Source organism: Lutra lutra, chromosome 8 (assembly GCF_902655055.1).
Source record: "Lutra lutra chromosome 8, mLutLut1.2, whole genome shotgun sequence".
NCBI classification, from domain to species: Eukaryota; Metazoa; Chordata; class Mammalia; order Carnivora; family Mustelidae; genus Lutra; species Lutra lutra.
In genome coordinates, this window is record NC_062285.1 from 57,160,526 (window position 1) to 57,184,684 (window position 24,159).

A 24,159-nucleotide genomic window follows, 5' to 3' on the forward strand; every position below is an offset into this window, starting at 1 on the left:
GTCAGCTAAGAGTGACTCACAGGGAGTGAGAGGGGCAGCAGAAGAGAGGAAAAAAACCACACACCACACCTAGAGAGTAGGCCCAGATTTGGGGGTGAAGGGAAGCCTAGGGAAGGTAGGTGGTCAAGAAGAGGGAAAAGGCACTGATGGGGTGGTAGAAAGGTTAATGGCCTCCCCTTAGCTAAGGCTGGGCTCACCCCAACCCAGTATTTACACTATTGCTTAAAATTCACCCCTCTGACCATTCTTAGTGTTAACAACCTTACATCTTGCATAAAACCTTGATGCTGCCCCTGTGCCACTATCTCTAGAAGCCTTACCTTGGCATTGAATGGCTGCTCTCGCCTAGGGATCTGTTTCCCACCTGCAGAATATTGGCACCATTGCCAAAAATAGCCAATATCCTAGAAGATATTCTTATTTTTAATTACAAAAGTAACGCCATAGAGAAGCCAAATAATACCAAACAATATGTATTTAAAAAGTGAAATCGGTCCTCACAATGCCTCCATACCTATCAATTCATTCTGTAGAAGTAATAACTTCTGTGTAGAAACCCTGCCATCCCCTTTTTCTATGAATGTACAAATAGACACATACCCAGGACCATATCATCTGCAATTTGATGTCTTCATTGACTATCTCAAGGACATCTTTTCATGTCAGTTCCTTTAAGTCTAACTTGTTCTTTAAAAGCTAGAGAGCAGTCCATAATATGGTTAATCCCAAGTTCTTTAACCTTTCCCTGCTGATGAATACTTGGGTTTTTTCCCAATTTTGCAAAAACTTGGTGACAAAAAGGCATAACCCACATCCTCGGACATTTATTTTTGTGCTTGTGTTTATTTCAAAAGGATGCATTCCTAGAATTAGAATTGCAGAGTTAGAAGAAACGCAGTGCCTTGAAACGCAGACCCAAACCACTGTCTACCTCTAACCCTGAGAGTGAGAACAGAAGAGTCAGACCAGGGGCACCTGGGTGGCTCAGTGGGTTAAAGTCTCTGCCTTCGGCTTAGGTCATGATCCCAGGGTCCTGGGATAGAGCCACCCAGGCGCCCGCCAAACCTGTTTCTTAACACCTTCCTCCACCAGAATGCTCTTCAGGGGAGTCTACCCAGCTTTAGCTCCCTGCCTTTACGGCTCAGTAGGTGTCCTGGGGGCATGTCCCACCTCCCTGCTTGGGCAGGGGAGCTTGTTAAACACGCTTCCCTCCTCCACACCGACAGACCCCTTGCCTCCAGCTCCTCCTACAGAAAACGGATATCTGCACTCACAGTGCCACTGAGGACAAGGAAGGCAGAAGGCAGGGACAGACCCGAAGGGGAGCACCCTGCGGGCAAGGCCGGTCCTGGCTCCCCCTCCGATTTCTGAAAAAGAGTTTATTGGATGCCTTTCAACTGAATGCAGATGATTAACTTAGCCCTCAGCCGACCTTGTTCTGTCTTTGAACAACAGACAAATTAGTTTACTTGCAAATCAATCTTTTCATTTCTATTTCCATGTCACCTGTGATTTTTCCCGCCTTCCAGCGGCACCCCAGCTGGCTGGCAGCAAGAAGGTCTGCAAAGCTGCTGATAAGAGGAATATTAAAGAGGGCTGGGCTCCTGGCAAGGGGGCAGTGATCCACTCAGCCGGCAACATGCTCCGCTTCCTGGTCTTCACCACCCTGGTCCTTTATGGTAAGTGGGTCATCTGGCCTGAGTTCTAGAAGGAGGAGGATTTGAGCAGGAGGGTCAAAAGCTATCCTTAAGTCCAGTCTCGTTCTCTATCCCAGGGCGGGATGGAACACTCTATGAGTCTAACAGAAACTTTCCCCTCCTGCAGCGCATGTGAGAGGGACAGTCAGGGCCACTCGCCATGCAAAACCCACTGGTTGCCCGGACCTTGAACCATGAAGCAGATAAGTCCCTTTCCGGGGCCTGGGCTTTCTCACCACCCCCACTGACAGGAAGACACCCCTGGCAGGTGCCTGGCTGGGATGTTCACTGCTGCCCTTGCCCCTTGGAGAATGCTGCCAAAGCACTGTGTGTGTGGGTAGAGGTGGGAGGTGACCTCAGGCCATAGGATGACCCCAAGAAAGGCTGCGACCACAGGGAGCCTCTGGGCCCTAGCCTAGGGATGTGAGATTCGTCCTTCACAGGCTGCCAGAGCTCTGAGGACACCTGGGGAAGCAGAAGTCGTTCAGATTCCCCTGATTTCAAAAGGGGCTCCCAGGGGCACTTGGGTGGCTCAGTGGGTTAAAGCCTCTGCCTTCAGCTCAGGTCATGATCCCAGAGTCCTGGGATCAAGTCCCGCATCAGGCTCTCTGCTCATCGGGGAGCCTGCTTCCCCCTCTCTCTCTGCCTGCCTCTTCTGCCTACTTGGGATTTCTGTCTGTCAAATAAATAAATAAATAATCTTTAAAAAAAGGCGGGGGAGCTCATTTGCTAGGGAGGAACTGTGAATTTGCAGACAAAGCACACTGCCTCCCTGCCCCCCACCCTGAGCTGACCCCATGCTTACTCATCACTCACTTTTCTTCTGCCCCACAAAGGACACAGCACGCAGGACTTTCCAGAAACCAATGCCCGAGTAGTTGGAGGGACTGAGGCCCGGAGGAATTCCTGGCCCTCCCAGGTAGGTGTTCCTTCACAACCCCGGGCCTCTAACAAAACAAGAGTTGCCTGTGGGCAGGTACATGCATGTTTGTGAATGTCCTTATCAACAAGAAGCTCTTCTGTATCAACAAGCTTGCCAACCCTCTGGCTTGCAGATTTAAAAGGTGAAGGGGACCAGGCACAGGTGGGGAAGGCAGGCGAAAGGCTTGGAGGAGGGGATGTGAACTCCAACCCCACTCCCTTCCCTAGGCACACCCCGAACACAAACCACATTTACGTTCCCGGAGACACCACACACACTAGTAAGACTTGGCGCGAGACGCAAACCCCGGACTCTACACACACACGCACACGCACACCACGCCATACCGTGCACCTCTGCATTCAAGCACGCCCCCACCCCCGAGGGGAGCATGCTGCTTATTTGGCTATTTCGAGTTTCTGGTTTTATAACAGGGTTTTGATTTAAGCAATTCTAAATGTGTAAACCTAGCACATTAACTGGTAAAGAGCCACACTTTCAGAAGAATCACAACACTTAGAATGAAATTCAGGGGGTGCCTGGGTGGCTCAGTGGGTTAAAGCCTCTGCCTTCAGCTCAGGTCATGGTTCTGGGGTCCTGGGATCGAGCCCAGCATTGGGCTCTCTGCTCAGCAGGAAGCCTGCTTCCCCCTCTCTATCTGCCTGCCTCTCTGCCTACTTGTGACCTCTGCCTGTCAAATAAATGAGTAAAATCTTAAAAAAAAAAAAAAAAAAGAACGAATTTCAGTTCACGAGTTTGGAGCCCAATTTTCAGAAGTAGGGTTGTTTTGGAATATGGGAGCTGCTGAGGACGATGTGAGTTTTCCGGCGGTCGTTCTGAGTTATTCCCTGAGGGACGGGGACAGGTTATGTCTAGGAGACTTTGGAGGGGTGCTCTGGAGACCTGAGCCAGAGGGTTAGATGATGGAGCAATTCCATGGCCACGTTTCCTACCAAGAGGAAATGGAGGTAACAACCTGAGTTCATGGTCCTTTGCAACAACCCAGATTAGGGATGTCAAATACACGGTTTGTGTGCCTTTCCTCCCCCTGCCCACGGACAAAGCAAGCATCACCCAACAATGGAGCACTCTTTGCTGCTGATCCCAGGGCCATCTGCACACTCCTTCTTGCCACCACTCCAGGGAACCTCCAGCAACAGATCAGTAGCAATGGACAGGACCAATGAAACCCATTGGCCAGCTCTAGCCCACAAAGTTGGAAAAGCTTTTGAAGGTTGGTCGGAATCGAAGGAAGTGTAACAGGTTGTTTGGGGCAGAGCCCTTTTTTTTTTTTTTTTTTTTTTGAAGATTTTATTTGTTTATTTGACAGAGAGAGAGAGAGATCACAAGTAGGCTCAGAGGCAGGCAGAGAGAGAGGGGGAAGCAGGCTCCCCGCTAAGCAGGGAGCCCGATTCGGGGCTTGATCCCAAGACCCTGAGATCATGACCTGAGCTGAAGGCAGAGGCCTAAACCACTGAACCACCCAGGCACTCCTGGGGCAGAGCCTTTTAAGAAACACCAACCTCTCCCTCTTTTCTCCCCTCCCCTTCTAGATTTCCCTCCAGTACCTGTCTGGGGGCAGATGGTACCACACCTGTGGAGGGACCCTCATCAAACAGAACTGGGTGATGACGGCTGCTCACTGCGTGGACAGGTGAGAGAAACAAAACCCAGCTCTCCTGAGCCCTTGGAAGGGGAGAAGTCTGGCCTTTCTGGAGCAATATGTATCTTTTAGCACTCGGGGCAGTACTCTAATGGAATGTTGGGGGCCTGCAGGGAGGCCGTAGGATATAATAAAAAGTAAAGATTTTTGGCATCAGGCAAGCCTAAGTTCAAATCCCATCCCACCTCCTTCTACCTTTGTGACCTTGGATGGCTTCCTTAGCTTTTCTAAGCTCTCATTTTCTTACTGCTAACATGGGGTAAAAATACCTACTTCTTAGAGTTATTGGGAGGATTAAGTAGGTGAATATCTCAATGCCTGGTCAACATCTGGCTGGTAATCATTTTTTCCCCCATATTTATCTTGAGCCATTGTTCTCAAATCTGAGCATGAATCAGAATCACCCGGAAGGCACAGATTGCTGGGTCCTGCCCAGCAGAACTTCTGCCTTAGTGGGTTCAAACTGAACCTGATAATTGGCATTTCTAACAAGTTTCCAGGTTATACTGATGCTGCTGGTCCAGGGGTCATGCTTTAAGAGCTATTGGTTTGTAACCTCCCTCAAATCCCTCTGTGGGCTGAGAGCCATTAGATCATTTGTGCCCACCACCCCTCTCCCAGGTTATGAGATATTCAGTCTGTGAAGTTTAGCTTCATAAACTGGGCAATGAAGTTGATGGTAGTTTTTGTCACTGCCCCCAAGTTAGTAAATTAGAGAAGGAGAGAGCTTATTACTTCCTCATCTTCTAGGGTCTTTTGTCTGCCCTCTGCCTGGGCCAAAGATGGCTTCCTGTACTAAAGATAGGACGAGAGATGGTTTCCCAGCTTCTCTCTGAGGGGAAAGAGCCCCCTGGATCCCTCAGGGTTTCCTTCTCTTCTGTCACTCCAGAGCAATGACCTTCCGTGTGGTGGCTGGAGAGCACAACCTGAACCAGAATGACGGCACGGAGCAGCCTGTGAGTGTGCAGAAGATCGTGGTACATCCATCCTGGAACAGCAATAACGTGGCTGCCGGGTAGGGCCAAGGTTGGGCTGGCCTCGGGCTGACTGGCCAGCAACAGGGTCTGGGCGTCCCTCAGGTTCATTCAGAAGGATTCTGAGAGTTTGGATTTTAGAAGGCTTGGGAACTTTTATTTTAAGATTTTATTTATTTATTTGAGAGAGAGAGAGAGCTCGAGCGAGAGAGCAGAAGCAGAAGGATCAGTGGAGAGAGAGGGAGAAGCAGGCTCCCCACTGAGCAGGGAGCCCGATGTGGGACTTGATCCCAGGATCCTGGGATCAAGACCTGAGCTGAAGGCATCCGCTTAACGACTGAGCCACCCAGATGCCCCTCATCTTTCTTCTTTGAGAATTCTTCTCTGCTACCAAGATCATACCACTTTGCTCCTTTCTGATTCCGCCTTCATAACCGAAAGATGTAATCTCCACTCCCCTGGGTTGCAGAGGTCCCAGCTAGACTACAACACCAAGACCTCACCAGCAGGTGCTGCTGTTAAACAAGGAATATCCTCCTCTCCAACTGTGTCAAGTTTGAGCCCCAGCGAGTCAGTCCCTTCCTCCTTCAAAATCGTTCTTCTTTTCCTTTTTTTTTTCCTTTAAAAAGTTATTCATTTGATTTATTTATTTAGAGAGATTGAGATCACATGTAGGGAAAAGAGAGGAAGAGAAAGTCTCAAGCAGACTCCCCGCTGAGCACAGAGCCCCATGTGGGGCTCGATCTCACAACCGTGAGATCATGACCTAAGCCAAAATCAAGAGTTGGACATTTAAAGAACTGAGCCACCCAGGTGGCCCAAAGTTGTTCATTTTTTTTTTAAGATTTTATTTATTTATTTATTTGAGAAAGCAAGCATACATGTGGGGGAGGGGCAGAGGGAGAAGCAGATTCCTCGCTGAGCAGGGAGCCTGATGCGGGACTTGATGCCAGGACCCCAGGATCATGACCTGAGCTGAAGATAGATGTTTAAGCAACTGAGCCGCCCAGGTGCCCCTATAGCTGTTTCTGATTCTGTGGGGACACAAAAGCTTAGTGAGGGCCAGCCCCTATGCTGACCTGAAGGAAGGCTGAGCTGGCTCCTTTGCTCCCACAGTTATGACATTGCCCTGCTGCGCCTGGCCCAGAAAGTTACCCTCAACAGCTACGTCCAGCTGGGTGTTCTGCCACCAGAGGGAACCGTCCTGGCCAACAACAGCCCCTGCTACATCACAGGCTGGGGCAGGACCAAGAGTAAGTCACCTGCACGGGCACCATCTACCTCATGGATCTTGAATAGGTAGCAGAGCTTCTGGGCACATTTTTCTGTGGTCTTAGGTGTTCGTAGCCAGAATCAAGGAACCAGAGATAAAATAACTGGTCCATGAAATCAAGCTAAGAATGGGCCACAGAATGGTCAAGTCACATAGACTCATAACTAAAAAACAGCAACAACAAAAAAACCTTGCCTCAGAGAATATTTTGTATTCTCCTCTCATTTAATTTTATTTTATTTTAAAAGATTTATTTATTTGAGAGAACGCACACGAGGGAGCATGTTGGGCGGGCAGAGGGAGAGCAAAAAAGTCTCAAGCAAACTCCCCACTGAGCAGAGAGCCCCCCCATGGGGCTCAATCTCAGTTTCCTGAGATTACAACCTGAGTGGAAATCAAGAGCCGACGCTTAACCGACTGAACCACCCCACCTCTCATTTTATACATGAGGAAACTAAGGCCCAACAAAAGTAAAAACCTTGTGTAAGATCACATGACTAGTTAGTAAGTAGTTAGCTGGGGCCAGGACCCAGGCATCCTGGCTCCCATTTTGGTGGTCATTACACCATCTGCTACCACCATAGATAGTCTCTGGGCTGTGGGTTGGAGTCAGTAAACCAGAGGTAGCTGGAGGTCCAGAGAAGTCAAGGCAGAAGAGGCCTAAGCTCTCTTCCGATCACCATGGGAAGATTTCTGGTAGGGAATGCCGCCCAGACAACATGGAAAGGCAGGAGGGCTATGAGCAGAGATGGTCAAGAAGGGCAGAGACATTAGGCCTGACCAAAGTCTGTCAGTCGTGCACAGTGTTTGAGCTCTGGAAGAGAGGCGAGGCCTTGTTGTGAGCGGCCAGTCTACTGGGAGAACCTGGAGCTGAGAAAGAGAGAGAGAGAGAGAGAGAGAGAGAGACAGGCTTCTAATGCAGCTGCTCTTACTTGACTTAATGTTGTTGTGGTTCAGCCTCCTGATCTGTAATAGGAAGGGTTTGCTATAAGGATACAAAGAAATAATGTATGTGCCAAGGCTTTGGAAAGTCAAAAGAGCCAGATAAAGGAAAACTACACCAAGCTCTTATGAAATGAAAATAAGGGTATATAGTCCCAGTTCTGCTTAGTACAGTTGGCAGTGCAAGGTGAAAACAGGAGAATCATCCACAAATAAGACCATTTTGGTGGCTTTGATTTTTTTTTTTAAAGATTTTATTTATTTGACAGAGAGAGACACAACAAGAGAGGGAACACAAGCAGGGGGAGTGGGAGAGGGAGAAGGGAGCCTAATGTGGGGTTTGAACCCAGGACCCTGGGATCAGAACCTGAGCCAAAGGCAGACGCTTAACAACTGAGCCACTCAGGCACCCCCCCCCCTTTTTTTTTTTTCCTTTTTTAAGCAGGAGTAGGAGATTGGAGGTTAGTGGTCTGGAGTTGGGGAACAATGACAAGGATGACCCCTGCAGAAGGGGCCTGTAGCTTCCACAGAAAGAAGGGATGGGGGAGGAACCATGGCATGGGAGGCATAGAGAGAAGGAGCTTGCCCTGAGTTCAGCTTCCATTAGAGCTTGGGATGGTTGGGCGGGGTGCGGAAGGGTTCTCCCCCTGGAGAGCGTGTGGGGCTGATCTCCAACTCTGTGTGTCCTGTTCAGCCAACGGGCAGCTGGCCCAGAGCCTGCAGCAGGCTTACCTGCCCACTGTGGACTACGCCACCTGCTCCAGCTCCTCCTACTGGGGCTCCACCGTGAAGAAAACCATGGTGTGTGCTGGAGGAGACGGAGTTCGCTCTGGATGCCAGGTGAATACATACTGGAAATGTCAGAAAAACCACATGAGGTCCCTCCCCTCTCCGCCTCCCATTCCCCACCATTTCCTCATGCCCTTTTCCACACCTACTCCCACCCCCACGTGTGACCCGACTTGCCATTCTGGCATCTGAGGGAGAAGTCTGTGCTAGGAACTCTAGTCTCACAGAATCTCAGAGTTGAAAGGAACCCTAGAAGTCATCATGCCCAATGCCCTGACCTTCCTGGTGGGTGGCCCAGCATCTGTGTGTTGGTGTATGTGTGGTCCTCAGAAGCTGTCAACCACCTAGACTTTTCACAGCCCCAGAGCGGTCGTTGCAACTGTATGTGAGGAAGCTCTCTTCCCGTCAACCCCAGCTCTCCATCACCACCTCAGTAGTATTTCCAGAAGGACAGACAGGTGACTATGGCAGGAGAAAGTGCAGAAAATAGTGTCATAATCATTTATATATATAATACATAGAATCTTCTATTTAGACAGGGTCAGTCAGCAATATACCATCTTACAGATTTCTTAATGCGGTTCAACAAATGTTCTTGATTTCCTATTAAATGCCAGCCACCATGCTAAGTGTGAGGGATACAAAGATGACTCAAACTGAGGGTTTAGTGGAGGAAGGGCAGGAGCAGACATGTGATAGGACATTGTCAAACAATGTGGGTAAGTGTGATTTAAAAAAAAATGCAGAGGACAATATAAGAGCCTCAAAGATAGGCTCTTACTTGTACCTTTTGGGGTAAAAAAAGACTTGGAATCTGTAAGGGAGTTCTGATGCTTATGTAGGAGAAATCCAGGCAAAAGGGGAAAAGCTATTCAGAAAGAACAACAGGAATGAGGGCCTGGGCCAAGAAACCACCTAGAACTCTTACAGAATTACAGGGCATTCCCTACAGCTAGAGCAGAGGTCAGAGCCCACAAACTTCCAAATCCTGCCTGCTGCCCGTTTCTCTATAGTCTATGAGCTAAGAATGGTTTTTACATTTTTAAGTTGTTTTTTAAGATTTATTTATTTTGAGAGAGAGAAAGAGAGAGCTCAAACGGGAGGAGCAGCAGAAGGAAAGAGAATCTCAAGCAGATTCTAAGCTCAGTGAGGAGCAAGAAGTGGAGCTCGATCTCACCACCCTGAGATCACGACCTGAGCCCAAACCAAGAGTTGGCTGCTTGACAGACTGAGCCACCCAGGCACCCTGGTTTTTACATTTTTAAATGGTTGAGAATAAATTTTAAAAAGATTTAAAACTTAAATAAAAACGGGTGGCTCAGGGGGCCTGGGTGGCTCAGTGGGTTAAGCCACTGCCTTCGGCTCAGGTCATGATCTCAGGGTCCTGGAATTGAGTTCCGCATCGGGCTCTCTGCTCAGCAGGGAGCTTGCTTTCCTCTCTCTCTCTCTCTCTCTCTCTGCCTGCTTATCTGCCTACTTGTGATCTCTGTCAAATAAATAAATAAAAATCTCTAAAAAAAAAAAAACAAAAAACGGGTGGCTCAGCCTATTAAGCATCTGCTTTCGGCTCAGGTCACGATCCCAGAGTCCTGGGATCTAGCCCCACATCGGGCTCCCTGCTCATCGGAGAGCCTGAGTCTCCTTTATCTCTGTCAAATAAGTAAATAAAATCTTAAAAAAAAAAGATGTCCTGACATATGAAAAATATAAAATCCCAATGTTCATAAAAAAGCATTAAGTTGGAAAGAATACAGCCATACTTGCTTACTTGTATATTGTCCATGGCTCCTTTCAAAAAGTTGGATAGTTGCAACAGAGACTCTATAGTCTGCAAAATCTAAAATACTTATTATTTGGCCCTTTATAGAAAAAGTTTACTGATGTCTAGGCTAGAACATAAACTATTAACCTATCAGGGAATGTCAGGAGATGATGCTAGAGGCCAGTAGGAGCCTCTTGACTTAGGGCTGCAAGGGCCATGTGCAGGGGAAGAAGATTTTTCCCTTCCTCCCTTCTAGGTTCTTTGGCTCATCTAATAATTAAATTGATGTAAGACAGATTAACAGGAGAAAAACAGATTTACTTTCATATGTGCAGAAGCTCATAAAAATATGAGACTCAAAGGCAAAGACCTTTTAGACAAAGAAATAAATTTGTGAAGAATTGACGTGACAAAGAATTTTGGGCTTGGAGTAAATGAGTGAAGGAGCAACTGGGTGAGGCAATAGGGTTTGTTATACAGCCCTAAACCTATCTCCAGTGGCAAAGATGTCTCCTTACAAGAAGGGTACCTTTCACGTGGCATGTTTATTTTCTGCTTTCAGAGGAACAAAGTAGGGTTAGAATGTCCTTCTTACACCGTCTGTTCTTAAATAATTCAAAATAACCCATATCCCAAAGTGGTATATTTGGGGGCAGCCAGCCCTGAACCTCCATCATATGCTTAGGGTCATGAACTTTATCTCTTAGCCTGAGAAACCACACAAGAGTTATGAACAGGAGAATAGCGTGATCAGATTTGCCTTTTAGAGGCATCGTCTGATGACAAAGTAAGCATGTCTTGAAAGAAGGTGAGGTTGACCAAGAGACAGGTTAGGAGACTGTTGTAATTATCTAGGCAATAGATTTGAGGGCTTGAACTAGGGCAGCAGAGAGAAAGGAGAAAGAAGGAGGATCTGGAATGACTTTTACGCATCTGGTGTAAGTGACCTGGGAAGGATTTTGCTACCTCCATTGAGAGAAGGTTTATAGAATGTAGGACAGAAGGTTATGAATTTGGTTCTAACAAGTTGATTCTAAAATCCCAGTGGGACATTCAGGAATAGTTACCCAGTGAGTAATTAGATATAAGGAAGTAGAACTTTCGGGGAGAGCCAGACTAGAGATACAGCAGGTGAGATCCACCCCTGGATCCCAACCCACCCCCATCCCGCAGGGGAGAATTTTTTTTTTTTAAAGGTTTTATTTATTAATTTGACAGAGACACAGCGAGAGAGGGAACACAAGCAAGGGGAGTGGGAGAGGGAGAAGCAGGCTTCCCGCCGAGCAGGGAGTCCCATGGGGGACTCAATCCCAGGACCCCAGGATCATGACCCAAGCCAAAGGCAGATGCCTAACGACTGAGCCACCCAGGTGCCCCAAGAATTTGTAGAATGAGAAAAGAACAGTGATAACATGAATACTTGAGAATTTCAGGGATAGGTGGAGGACAGAGAACCCATAAAACTAGAAAGGGATTAGAGATCATAAGGGTTTTCCAGAATCTCAGGAAATACTGATGTGTCCTACACAGTATACAGTGCATCCAGGAGCCACAGGAGATTACTGGAAGTGCCCACTTGGGCAATTGGTGGGTCACCAGTAACTGTGGCAAGAACAGTGTCAGGAGAGAGGAGGGGGAGAAGCTTTACTGAAGGTAAGAAATGGAAGAGGCAATGAGAAACTAAGGAATGGAGAATCCCTTTCCAAGAATCTTGGATGAAACAAAGGGACCAAAAAATATCTGGTAGCTTTCAGGAGGATGACCGGTCACAAAGGGGTTGAGTGTAGTACCACTGAGTGGGTTAATAGGGAGAGAGGAAAGGATCTTGTAGGGTCAGAGAGAGGAAGGAGTGGATGGCACAAGATCCCAGAGGAGGAGAGATGGAACCAAGGGTCAGGTGCAGCCGGAGTGGGAAGGGAGTCAGCAAAGTACCAAAATGTGCACGATCTGAAAGAGCATGTAGGCTGGGTGGCTGGAGGACGGCGGGTGTTCTGCGTTGCTTTTTCCATTTACTTATAAACTAGGAGTCAGTTTGAACGCTGAGAATGAAGGAACAAGCTTTGTGTGGTCTGGATTAATTAAAGCAAGTGGGACAATGATCGGCCTCCGAGATGTTCCTGATAGGGTGAGGTTGGAGACCACGCAATGACTGAGTATAGGATTCACTCCCTTTGACTCGAGATTCAGTTGCAGGGATTGGGTTAATCCCAGAGCTGGGTTTTCCTGCCTTAACCGGAGCCAAAGGACAAGAGTGCAGACCAAAGGCAAGGTCTGTGCTGGGTGGAAGAAGAGAAGCCAGCAGGAGGCTGGCAGGCTGACTGAAATGGTAGAATCAAATGAGCAAAGATTTCTGGTGAGCACTTAGAACCATGGAAGCAAGGCGACCAACTCCTCCCAGTTTGCCCAGTCTCCTGCATGGTGGGAGCCCTGATACACAAGGCAGTCTCTGCTAGGTCCCCACTGGCTAGCTTCCCCCTTTACCCTAAGGTTTTACCTTTCTGAATTAATTCACTTTCCTTCCGCTCCCTCAGCATCTCGAACTCCAACAAAGCAGAGTACTTTTCTTCTGACAGTGGTTCCAAATTGACAATTCTCTGAGGCAGTTGGGTATCCAAGGCCTTTCCCACTGCAGTTTTTCCAAGACCGTGTCTTCTGGGTTTTCAGACTGCTGGGTCCCAGCCCTTCACCTCAGGTGGGGTTCACCGTGCCCTTCTCACCTCAAGTCAATCCATTCATTCCCACTGAGCTCTTTCCCAGCTCTTCCTTCTACCCTCAAATCCTCAGCCACACCTTCCAGCTCTCAAGGCCGGTGTTTCTTTTTAGTTTAATTAGCCTAAGACAATAGTATTACAGACAACTTAATTACCTTCCATTCCTCTAGTCCGGAGATATTCTCAAACCCCTCCTAGAATTTGGGTGGAAGAGGGGTGCCTGGGCGGGACAGTCAGTTGGGCGACTTGGTTTAGACTCAGATCATAGTATCATGATTGTGATCTTGAAGTCACGGGATCAAGCCCCATCTGTGTCCACTTGAGATTCTCTCTCTGAAATGAGTAAGTAAATCTTACCAAAAAAAAAAAAAAAAGCTTGCTTCTCCTTTAAAAAAAAATCCCTCACTTTTGATCAGATTCTCAGCTTAACTTCGAGGTCCGATGGAAACATAAGGCATTAGCACCTCTCTCAGCTCCTGCTCTGCCGTTCTCACAGCTTCTTTTGTGAAATTTTGTTGATCCTTTTTGTGATATTCACAGGTCAGGAGGGTTTTTTGGCTTAACCTCTGTGATAATCACAGGCCACATGACATCAGATTCAAGGTCTTTACATTGCTCATTCTCTTCATTCCTTTTTTGATGTTTCTGGTTTGGGGCAATCCTTTGCTAGGTGGTCAGTGGCTGTGAACGTGCATTTGGAGCTGTTGGGAGGGTAATAATGGACCAGGGAGACTATGATGATTACTCTAAGCAGGATTAATTCCTGATGTTTGGAATGCACTTTGGAGCCCTGGTCTGGAACACCCAAGCCAATCAAAATCAAAGAAGTCTAAGAGGGACCCCACCATAGGAGTCACCCTTTCAAGCCAAGTGGCTTGCTCGGTGATCTTATGTGAGTGAGTCTCAACTCCTCCAGAAGTGTTACTGCAGGTGCAGCACTGGTGTTGACCAGAGCATGGACATCACCTTGCTCAGCTAAGGATAATTAAGGACTATCCTACCATCGAGAACAGCTCTGGCCAGAGTCTGTCTAAGGATCTTGGTGGCACAGCTCTTGTCTTGGCAATGGATTCTACCATATCTTCCAGAGTTAAGGAAAGGTTTATGATCAGATTCTGATGTACCTCTACTCCTACCCAGGGAGGAGTGGGCCCTATCGAAGGAAGGGAATCCAAGTCATGAATATCAATGATTCCTTTCTAATTCAGTTCTTCCTCCAACTCAATGATGTAAATCCAGGGGAGCTGTACAATAAGGCGTCTTAGTTCATTTGTGGCGAGCTACTGGCACACTTGGATAGCCTAAAAGGCACTTCCTGGCTGTGTACCAGCCATCTAGTCCTTTGTAGATCCAGGGAGGATGATAGCAACCATGGACAAGGACAAATTCTCTCAGGGCACAAACCACTCCTTGAGCAGGTGCCCCTGTTAGGTAGAGGCATTCCCAGGGATTGTTGCATTTGCCCATCCAAGCCAGGGTACAGTTAGGTCCTCTCTTAGCCTGAAGTAAAAGGTTGTTCTAAGTTCCAGGCATTACCCGCCTTCCGCCCTTGTCCATGGCCCAGGAAATGTGGATGATGGTGTTAGCTTTCCAGGCTGGCACCAGAGTAAAGGAAAGAAAAGGAAGAAGAAAAGACTTCCTATTTCGTTAAAGTATGAAGACTTCATCTGGGCGGCTTGGGAGGAAGCAGTCTACTGCGATGTCAGCTACTTCTGTCTCTGGTCACTTTGACTGGGAGGTCTCTAACATTTGTGTGGGACCAGATACCAGGTGGGGCCTTCTCTCCAGCTGTGAGATCCATATCCAAAGTTTAAGTCCCTGGAGTCTGGCTGCCCTCTGGGTGGTGAGGAGGGCAGTCTTTGTTCTTATTGATTCTAAATCAGAAGAGTGAGAGAAAATTCGAAGTGTTAGTTTGAAGAGTCATAGCCAGATTTTTTAGGAAACTAGAAGAATTCAGGATCCAGTCCAATTTACGGGCATATAATAGAACCTCAAAGACAACAAACAGGATTAGAATCTAATACACATGAAAGTGTAAACATAATTTCTTCTCTCTACAATTATCTTCATTTTTTATAGTAAAACTAATTTATTTGCCTTAAACTTTGCCTGATTCTTTACACAAGTGCAGCAAGAATAGTGATTGACCACATAAGGTCTTTTTTTTTAATCTTTATTTTAACTTTATTTGGATCTAGTTAATTAACATACAGTATACTATTAGTTTCGATGTAAGGTCTTTTTTTTTTTTTTAAAGATTTTATTTATTTATTTGACAGAGAGAGATCACAAGTAGACAGAGAGGCAGGCAGAGAGAGAGAGAGAGGGAAGCAGGCTCCCCGCTGAGCAGAGAGCCTGATGCGGGACTCGATCCCAGGACCCTGAGATCATGACCTGAGCCGAAGGCAGCGGCTTAACCCACTGAGCCACCCAGGCGCCCCAATCAATGTAAGGTCTTTTTAAGACTGCTTTGCTGGAACCTTGTAAGCAAAGTGCCAGGTCAATTTTTCCACGAGGCTTTATTGGGTCTGTAAAGTCAACCTTAGTTCCTTGAAACTGTCTGATCATATCCGAGTCTATGCACAACTTTCTCAAATACGATATTCTAATCAGAGCTTTCGTAACATAACCAGAGTTTCCAATGCATCTTGTTATACAAGGAGATCAGATTCTCACTGAACGGCTGTAAATAACTAACTGCAGTTCCCCCGGAACAACATGAGTTTGAACTGTGTGAGTCCACTTATATGGGGATCTTTTTCCATAAATAGAGAACAATAAGAGTGTGTTCTCTTCCTTATGATTTTTAAATAACATTTTCTTTTATCTAGGTTACTTTACTATAAGAATACAGTATAGAACACATATAAAATAAGATATGTGTTAATTGTTTATATTATCAGTAAGGCTTTTGGTCAGTAGTAAGCAACTAATAGTTACATTTTCTCTTTTTTTTTTAAGTTTTATTTATTTATTTGTCAGAGAGAGAGAGGGCACAAGCAGGGGGAGCAGCAGAGGGAGAGGGAGAAGCAAGCTCCCCACTGAGCAGGGAGCCCCATGTAGGACTCAAACCCAGACCCTGGGATCATGACCTGAGCTGAAGGCAGCCGCTTAACCCACTGAGCCACCCTAGGCACCCCTGTAGTTACATTTTCGAGGAGTAAAAAGTTACAAGGGCATTTTTAACTATGCAGGGAGAGGCGGTCAGTGTCCCTAACCCCCATGTTGTTCAGGGGTCAACTATATATTGTCACGAAAAGAATACTCGAGAGTTTTTGAATTCTGGAGAGATTAGGTAGGGAGAAAAAGCAAATGTTTTATCTTGGTTACAAAGATATAGCTCACAAATTGTTGATAGCTGAAGAGAGAAGAAAAAATTTCCTAAAATCTGGAAAAAACAAAACATTAGAGAACCAGCCATGTTTTAAACAAGAAGTCAGACAAATTATAATTATCCGCCTCAATTCACGCAGGCCCATGAAATTAATATTCGTCCTACTTGAATCCATTTCTTCCATCAGTCCTGGAAATTTTCAGCCAGTTCAGTTGCTTGATCTGAAAGTATCAGAAACCTATATTCTAGAGTACTTGCCAGATTCTTTTCCATGAATTTCTCTGAAGATAAAACACATCTGCAGGGGAACCTGGGTGGCTCAGTGGGTTAAAGCCTCTGCCTTCAGCTCAGGTCATGATCTCAGGGTCCTGGAATCGAGCCCCGCATTGGGCTCTCTGCTCAGTGGGGAGTCTGCTTCCCCTTCTCTCGCTCTGCCTGCCTCTCTGCCTACTTGTGATCTCTGCCTGTCAAATAAATTAAAAACAAACAAACAAACAAAAAAACCACACACATCCTCAGGAGGCTTTTGTAAAATCATCTGAGTAAAACAGTAACTCCGTAAATGATAAAAGACTTAAAAATGCCCATTTTTAAAGATCTGATGAGAGTTTATTATAATGGAACTGACAAGGGGACTTACCCATGGCCCTTGGAAATGGCGAGAAAGACTGTAAATTCAGTGTTCGCAAAATGCCACCCACACCTGTTTCTTGGTGTCCCCAGAGCTGTCAGAAGTATCCTTTGGTCTGGTCTCTGCCAGCAAATCTGTTACGTAACAAAAATTCAGCTGAATAAATTTAGAGATCAAAGTGGCTTCAATGATTCATGAGTCAGATAGCATCTCATCTGGAAAATAGAAAGGAATTTCATTAAGCTGTAGGAAACAAAAGGTGTTAAAGGCAAAGAGAGAATGGAAAAAGGAAATTATTAGCAAAGAATGCCTTATTTTAGGCAAGGTTGCTCTCCTAGGAGTTCTATCAGATTACCTCCCAGTGCGGACTGAGAAATTCCAGGTTGGCTGGTTAAAGGTCACATTTCTGGGAGAAGCTGAAGCTACAGTTGGGTTAGGTATTAAGTCTCGGTAGAGCTTGGCATAAGTGACTTTATTTTGGACCTGCTGTCATTTTTTAATAGTTGGCACATTCTGGAAGAGTGCTTTATGATCAAAAGCACCTTATAAGTGAATTATATATATCTTCATGGAGTCAATAGAAGCTCTTAGCTGTCTCTGTTCTTCCAGAAACACGCTTGGCACACCCAAGTATATGTTTTATTATGGGTCCCTAGACATGTTTTCCTCTATTTCTCTTTCTTGTCTTAAACACTATTTGATGTTGCAAATCCTTCAGTGAGTTCATGAAAAATGAAAGCAGTTTGGGGTTTTTTTTTTGCATTTCTTCCCCCACCCCCACCACCCCACCTCTGGCTACCACCAATCTGTCCTCTGTACCTATGAGCTGGTTTTGTTTTATGTTTAGATTTCACATAGAAGAGAGATCACAATGTATCTTTCTCTGACTTGTTTCACTGAGCATACGTCCCTCTAGGTCCATCCGTGTCCTTGCAAATGGCAAAATTACCTCTTTTTTCATGCCTGACCTCTCATCCATATTATGTTCTAAAATTACTTTTCATTTCCTGCAGAACTTGGTTTTCCCTGGAGTTAATATCTGTCTTTTTAATTTGCATAACATATACTCCACTTACCGCTAACTCAGCCCTACACTGTCCACTAGTTTGTAAGTGACCTATATTATCCTCTCTTGACCTCAGTGTTTTGTGTCTTGGTGTGGGTTTATTTGCATTCATTGTGAAAGAGACTTGCTGGGTTTTCTCATTTTAGAAGCTCCAGAACTTTGGTCCTGAAAATATTAATTGAATGATGATTTCCTCCCCTCCGTTGTTGTAGTCTCTCTAGAATTTCTGTTATTCACCTACTTACCTCCTAAGATAGTCCTCTTATTTTCCTGGTCTCTCTATATTTTGTTTGTTCTACTTTATCTTTCAAGCCCTCTGATCTTTCATTTCTATGATCACAGTAATAATTTCCAAACACTGTGTTTTTTGAATGTACTATTTACTAGCAAGCTGTTCTTGTATCATGGATGCAATATTAATCATGGTTTTTTACTGCTTGTTTCCTTTTACCTGCAAATCTTGGTTGTCTTCATTTTTTTTATCTCTTTAACTCTTTATTCTGAACTTCATTGATACATTAGAGGTTTCTTCAGATGCTTGGTACTTCTTCACCATCTGCTCTTAATTTCAGAGTGAGGGTACTAAAAAGCTGATCAGGGCGCCTGGGTGGCTCAGTGGGTTGAGCCACTGCCTTCGGCTCAGGTCGTGGTCTCAGGGTCCTGGGATCGAGTCCCGCGTCGGGCTCTCTGTTCAGTGGTGAGCCTGCTTCCCTCTCTCTCTCTCTCTATCTGCCTGCCTCTCCGTCTACTTGTGATCTCTGTCAAATAAATAAATAAAATCTTTAAAAAAAAAAAGCTGATCAGTAGCTCTGAGCCTTCGGTGGGATTCATCCATGGTGAACTGGTCTGTTGGGTGATCTAGTGAGGCCACTGCGGCAGGGGACCTCCAATGGCAGTATCGTCTGGTATTCCTTTTTACGCTGGTCAGATTTTCCAGAGAAATATCTTTCCATTTTCTGTCTGGAATTATAGAACCGGCAGCCTGGGAGCTGAATAAGGAAGAAAGTGTCAAGGTCATACTCTATCAGCCCAATTTTCTCTGATTCTAAGCCTGAGCATGTAACCACTACCCAATACGTCACTTTCATTCCTCTTTACCCCAGTGTTTTTCTCCCCTACCCCAGTTTAATTTAATGTGTTGACTACCCACCCTGCGTCTAATCACTAAGTCTAATGAGAACCATTGGTCTAAATGCTGGGGATGAAAAAATCATTACAACACTCTACTCCCCCCCCGCAGGTTCGATGTAAGTCAATAAAAGATATTGAGCTTTCGATGTTCAAAGTTCTATGCTAGCATTGTGGAGAGGAAATGTGTCAGTAAGACACAGTTCCTGTCTCAAGAAGCTCATAGATAGGTGTGGCAGGTAGAAACAAATTATGAAACCAAACTACAAGGCAGAACATGACATGAGGGCAGCAAAAGAAAGGAAGAGGTACTACAGTTGTTCTGCAAGGAAGAAGAGATTTCATCTGCATTGTGGAGATGTGAAGGAAGTAGGGATTTGAATCGGAGCTTTAAAACTGCCCCAGATTTAACAAGCAGAAATGGAAAGGGGGTATAAGCAAAAGCAAAGGTTCAGAGATTTAAAAATGGAGTTTTAGGCCCTTTCTTCTCCTCCCTGCAGGGTGATTCTGGGGGCCCCCTCCATTGCTCAGTGAACGGCAAGTACGCTGTCCATGGAGTGACCAGCTTTGTGTCCAGCCGGGGCTGTAATGTCTCCAGGAGGCCCACAGTCTTCACACGGGTCTCTGCTTACATCTCCTGGATGAACAAAGTGAGTATTTGCACATGACGGGTTGAAACAGGGTCACCTGAAGATCCCTGCCCTGGCTGGGTCGGGCAGCAGAAGCTGGCCAGGGAGGCCATCATTTTCCTCACCACATTTGTTTACTCCTCTCCCTTGCCTCCGTGGTGCACTTTCCCTCGATAATGCTGCCGTCCTGGGTTCCCCTCCACACACCCACCAGGCTTCATCAAAGTGTTTATCACTTAAGGCGAGATGGTGACAACAGCAGACCTTAACCAGGCACGTATCAGTGCTGTCCTACGTCAAAGCCAAGAGAAAAATGGCTGCAGCTAGGGCCCCCAGGCCACTGGGCAATGGAAGGGTCACTGACATATTCTCCCCTGCGCTCTTTCTGAGCGCAATATGAGAAGTTGCTCTACCCTTCAGCAAGACGTTTTACCACTCTAGACAATGCCTGACGGTTAGGTGAGACTTTACCTACCCAGTGACCTAACAGTAGAGCTTCAAACACACTCTGGAGTCTTGTGGCATGAACTTTCATTAACAACCGTTTCCAGGCCTGTCCTTGCCACTAAGTGCTGGGTATGGGCCTGTAACAGTGAATTGTCCCGACACAGCTGAAATCTCCTTCCTCCCCACCCCTCTCCCAATTCCCCCAGAAACCCAGTGCAGGGCCACACTCAACCAGGAGTCCTGGAAGAAAACAGAAGGGAGGTGGGCAGAAGTCACTGACTGTGGGCATATCGACTTTTCCTTCAGGTCATTGCCTCCAACTGAACATCTTCCTGAATCCAACGGCCTGCCAGGATGACGCTTAGATCCATAGTAGCACTTGAGGCCACCAAGGAAAAAACATGAGAGACCAACAAGCCTGATACAGAAAAGCAAATAAAACTGAATATACATGATCATCCTGAGTCTTTTTATCTGTGATAGAACCCTCTAAAGGAAATGTAGTTCTAGGATCCACAGTTGATGCCACCACATTTCTGTGCTGGTTCTTTCATTTACTGCCACCTCTGCCAGGCCCCAAATGAAGCCAAGTGGAAGTGGTTTTACATTATCCTTTTTGCATTATGTTCAGATCTACACATCTATCCATCTGCCCCTCTGCTCTCCCTTCCACGTGTATTTGCTATATTCAAAGGCACAGAGTGCTTTCAAATGTTCGTGAGTCCCTAAATGCGCCCGGACTCTCCCAGGCAGACTGTAGGCTCATCCTTCTTTTGTTCCCCCCTTCAGTGCCTAGAACAGGTGCTCCAGGATACACTAGAGATAGGAATACAGGACTCTGTGGTAGGTCAGATACCAGCTGACAAAGAAAGTGACAAATTACAAAGTAGATGACGGAGGCAAGAATAGAAACAAGGAGAAAAGAAGATACTGGACAAAGAGAGGAAAAGGTTGAGCAGAATAAAAAGGAAGAAGAGACAACAATATAGGGCCTCCAACTATGTGTGAGTCAGCATTTCAAGGCTGGGACTAAAATAGACAACCGGATCCGGGGTTCTATAAACCACAGAGAACTGGGAAGCTGATAATTCTGCCCAATTCTGGCTTGGACTCAGTCTTTTGGAGTGGCCTACAATAGACTGAGGAGGGAACTGAAAGAAGGCAAAGTAGATGAGAAGCAGCTGTTCATAGTGATCCCTGAGGGCCAGACAAGAGAAATAGGTAGTTAATGTCATAACTGGAGAAACTAGCTAAGACCGGTCCTGGCTTTGTAGGCTGCGACGTCAGCAGAAGCCTCTGGAACAGTGTCTGCACTGTAAAAACCTGGGTCAGGATGCCTGTATTCCCATCCAGGTTCCAACACTGAGCAACTGGGTAATCCTGGGCAAGTCTACCAGCTTTTTCTGGGACTTAGTTTCCTCATCTAGTTAACTTCTAAAGATTGTCCCTGCTTTAAAACTACAGGATTTGGTGATCACTGATTTCAGTTCCTAAGAGATTGGCACAGAAGAGGGTTTCTTAGGAGGCAGTGGCTGGCCTGCATTGCTAAGGACGCTGTGGACTGCCGAGAGTGACACAAGTGTTGGCCCCCTTCTGCTAGTTACAGACATTATCATGACCATCTCTCAGTTTCCCACAGTGCCATCATCCCCTGGGCTTCTCCCCTCTTCTTCCCATCCAACATCAAGTCTTTCCATTTTCTGCACTCTGCCCCTTCTAGACTATCACCACAGCTCAGATCCAGCATAAACCCCAACGACCTAGGACCTGACAATTTTGTATCCATCTCTATAAATGCCTTAAGCACATAATATTATAATCATTTGATTACCAACCTCTCTCCACCTCCAGACTTAAAGTATCTTGAGGTCAGAGATCTCTCTCTCTTTTTAATTTATCCTTGGTTTCCCAACATGGAGCAATGTCCATCACACAGCTGACCCTGAGTGCAGTACGTCTGTTTCCGGGAATGGCCAGCTTCCCTCTCCACTCCTCAGGAAGTCATCTTGACCCTCTTCCCCTCTTGGAGGAAGGTTACAGCACGATAAAAATCTGTGAGTAAATGACACCTCCCAACCCAGTGTCCTAATCTCCAGCTATCCCCTCAAAGCCATCAGCTTCAGGTAGGAGACCTCGGTAGGAGCAACGGGTGTGATCTGGGCAGCCTCATCCCCCACTTTCCCAGCCTCTGCCTGTCTTCACACTCTGCCTCCATGGAGTACACACACCAGTCCATCCCGCTATAGACGTGTGCCCCCCTCCCCAGCGCGGGTTTCCATTCTCTCTTCCTCCGTCGTTTCCCAGTAAGATCCTCTCTTTTCCGAAGGACCCCCATTTCAAGCCTTGGCTCAGTTGTTCCTCCCTTTCAAATCCAGATGTAGAGTCCTGCGCCTTTCCACACTTGGTCCCTACCAGTTCCAGGCTTACAGCAGAGGCTTTCCATCCTTAAAAACAATAACCTGGAATAAGACGAGCATTCCACCCGGCAACCCAGAAGACATGGCCAGGCAGTGAAACACTTCCCAATACTCTTGCTAAGTGGAAATAGCAATCTTTCTACCCCATCGTTCCAGTTTATGCTGATGTTTATGGCGAATTGGCTGCGGGCACGAATGAGTCTTGGCCCACATGAGAAAACTGTTCTTTGGGACCGGTGCTCCCGTCCCTCCAGGCGGCACAGCTTCAAGGCTGGTTTTGAGTGAGCACCACCTGAGGGCAGTCCCAAATTTCCAGCCTCCTCCTCCGAACAGATGCGGCCCCCGCTCCAGAGGTCCGCCTTGGAGCCAGGGCTGAGCGGTGGTGGGCCTGGGGACCTCGGGACCACCGCGGCTATGCCGGGAGCCCACCTCCGGAGGAGCCTGGGCGGCCGCGGGGGTCTCAAACGACGTGGGGCGGGGCCGTCACGGCCACGGCCGGATGCGAGGCATGCCGGGAACCGCACTTCCTCCTTGGGGGCCTCCAGAAAACCACAGGCCGCGGGGCCAGGCCGCCCGGAGCCGGCAGGATGGCGGAGGGCAAAGCGGGAGGCGCCGCCGGCTTATTCGCCAAGCAGGTGCAGAAGAAGTTCAGCAGGGCCCAGGAGAAGGTAGGTGGCCAGGCCCCCCCCACCCGCCGGTCCCACCAGCCGGACGCGGTGAGAGGGGCGTACAGGGTCCCCAGGGGGCCTGGGCGGAACCGATGGGTCCCCGGCTTCCCCTGCAGACGGGAGTGGGACCGGGTTTCCCTTAAAATAGAACGATTTGAGAGAACGGAGGAAATCACCCAATCTCGGAGGACGCCGAGGAGACAACAGGAACCCTAAACAAGACTCGGGCCAACCCAGGACAGGTGGGAGAAAGGAACCAACGTTGGCAGTTTTTGTCGTAGCAGTCCAGCGACGATAGTATTTTACAGATGATGAAATTGAAGGTTTGAAAAGGAGAATCTCCCCAAACTCATAAGGCAGCCGTGACCGGCTGTGCTACCAGCGAGGACCACCTAGTCCACAAGGACTAGAGTAATTCTGCAGGGTTCTCTCTGTACCCACCCCTGCCTGGCCTCTGCCCGTTGTTGAAGCTGATATAAGCGGTAGCCCGTATCTGCCTTCTGTGCGGTCTCTTTGGTGTTGGAAAGTACCCGGCCCGGGGTGATGAAGGAGCATCTCTTTCTAGATTGTGTCCTCCGTTTAGCTCTGGGTGGCCCTACTCCAGCACTAGCATGTAGGTAAGCTGTCCCCCTGTAACACCTCTCTACACATTTTAATGACATTCTTATTTCTCCCTGTCCAGAGTCTGCCCTTCCCTTGTAACCTGAAGCTCTCAGCTCTCCACCTATCAACCCCTGGTAGATGAACGTCCTTTTTGTCTTTGAGGAAGCCAGGGTCATGTGAAAGAGTGGAGAAAAAGGAAAGATTTTGTGTGGCTAGACTTACTCTAACTTCACCTTGATCGTGGTTTCAGCGTCTTGAAAGGCTGTCTAGTTAAAATCTGATTGGGATCAGAGCCTGTGGGCAGATCTAGTTAGAAACCATGTGGAGGAACAGGAGGGACCAGCTACACTATCATTTGGAAAAACAAAGAAAATCCAGAAGACCAAAAACTCATGGATAGTAGTTATTTTAAAAGTACACAGCAGGGGGCCTGGGTAGCTCAGTGGGTTAAAGCCTCTGCCTTCGGCTCAGGTCATGATCCTAGGGTCCTGGGATAGAGCCCC

The 24,159-nt window shown here is 47.0% G+C and overlaps 2 protein-coding genes and 1 long non-coding RNA gene across 6 annotated transcripts in view; 2 read left to right on the forward strand and 1 right to left on the reverse strand.

Moving 5' to 3' along the window:
- Positions 1-1,534: 1,534 nt before the first annotated feature.
- CELA1 (chymotrypsin like elastase 1) lies at positions 1,535-20,426 on the forward strand. The gene is made up of 8 exons (XM_047740541.1): positions 1,535-1,679; positions 2,534-2,616; positions 4,173-4,273; positions 5,172-5,297; positions 6,373-6,509; positions 8,166-8,311; positions 19,393-19,542; positions 20,275-20,426. Exons 1-8 carry the CDS (start codon positions 1,640-1,642, stop codon positions 20,290-20,292), a joined length of 801 nt encoding a protein of 266 aa, XP_047596497.1. The 5' UTR covers positions 1,535-1,639; the 3' UTR covers positions 20,293-20,426.
- LOC125106474 (uncharacterized) lies at positions 8,203-17,029 on the reverse strand. 2 transcript variants are annotated; one of them, XR_007129333.1, is made up of 3 exons: positions 16,708-17,010; positions 12,889-14,607; positions 8,203-8,322 (listed from the first exon to the last, which is right to left on the reverse strand). It is a non-coding gene; the product is annotated as an uncharacterized LOC125106474 (long non-coding RNA). The 2 variants fall into 2 exon arrangements; XR_007129332.1 differs by lacking the exon at positions 8,203-8,322 and adding an exon at positions 8,659-8,722 and having other exon boundaries at positions 16,708-17,029.
- Positions 20,427-22,884: 2,458 nt separating the features above from the next.
- Positions 22,885-24,159, forward strand: part of BIN2 (bridging integrator 2) — a 31,957-nt gene continuing 30,682 nt past the window's right edge. For all 3 annotated transcript variants that reach the window (XM_047740538.1, XM_047740540.1, XM_047740539.1), the window contains exon 1: positions 22,885-23,053. In XM_047740538.1, coding sequence (XP_047596494.1) covers positions 22,973-23,053 — 81 coding nt within the window. In that variant the 5' untranslated portion in view covers positions 22,885-22,972. The remainder of the gene's footprint in view (positions 23,054-24,159) is intronic.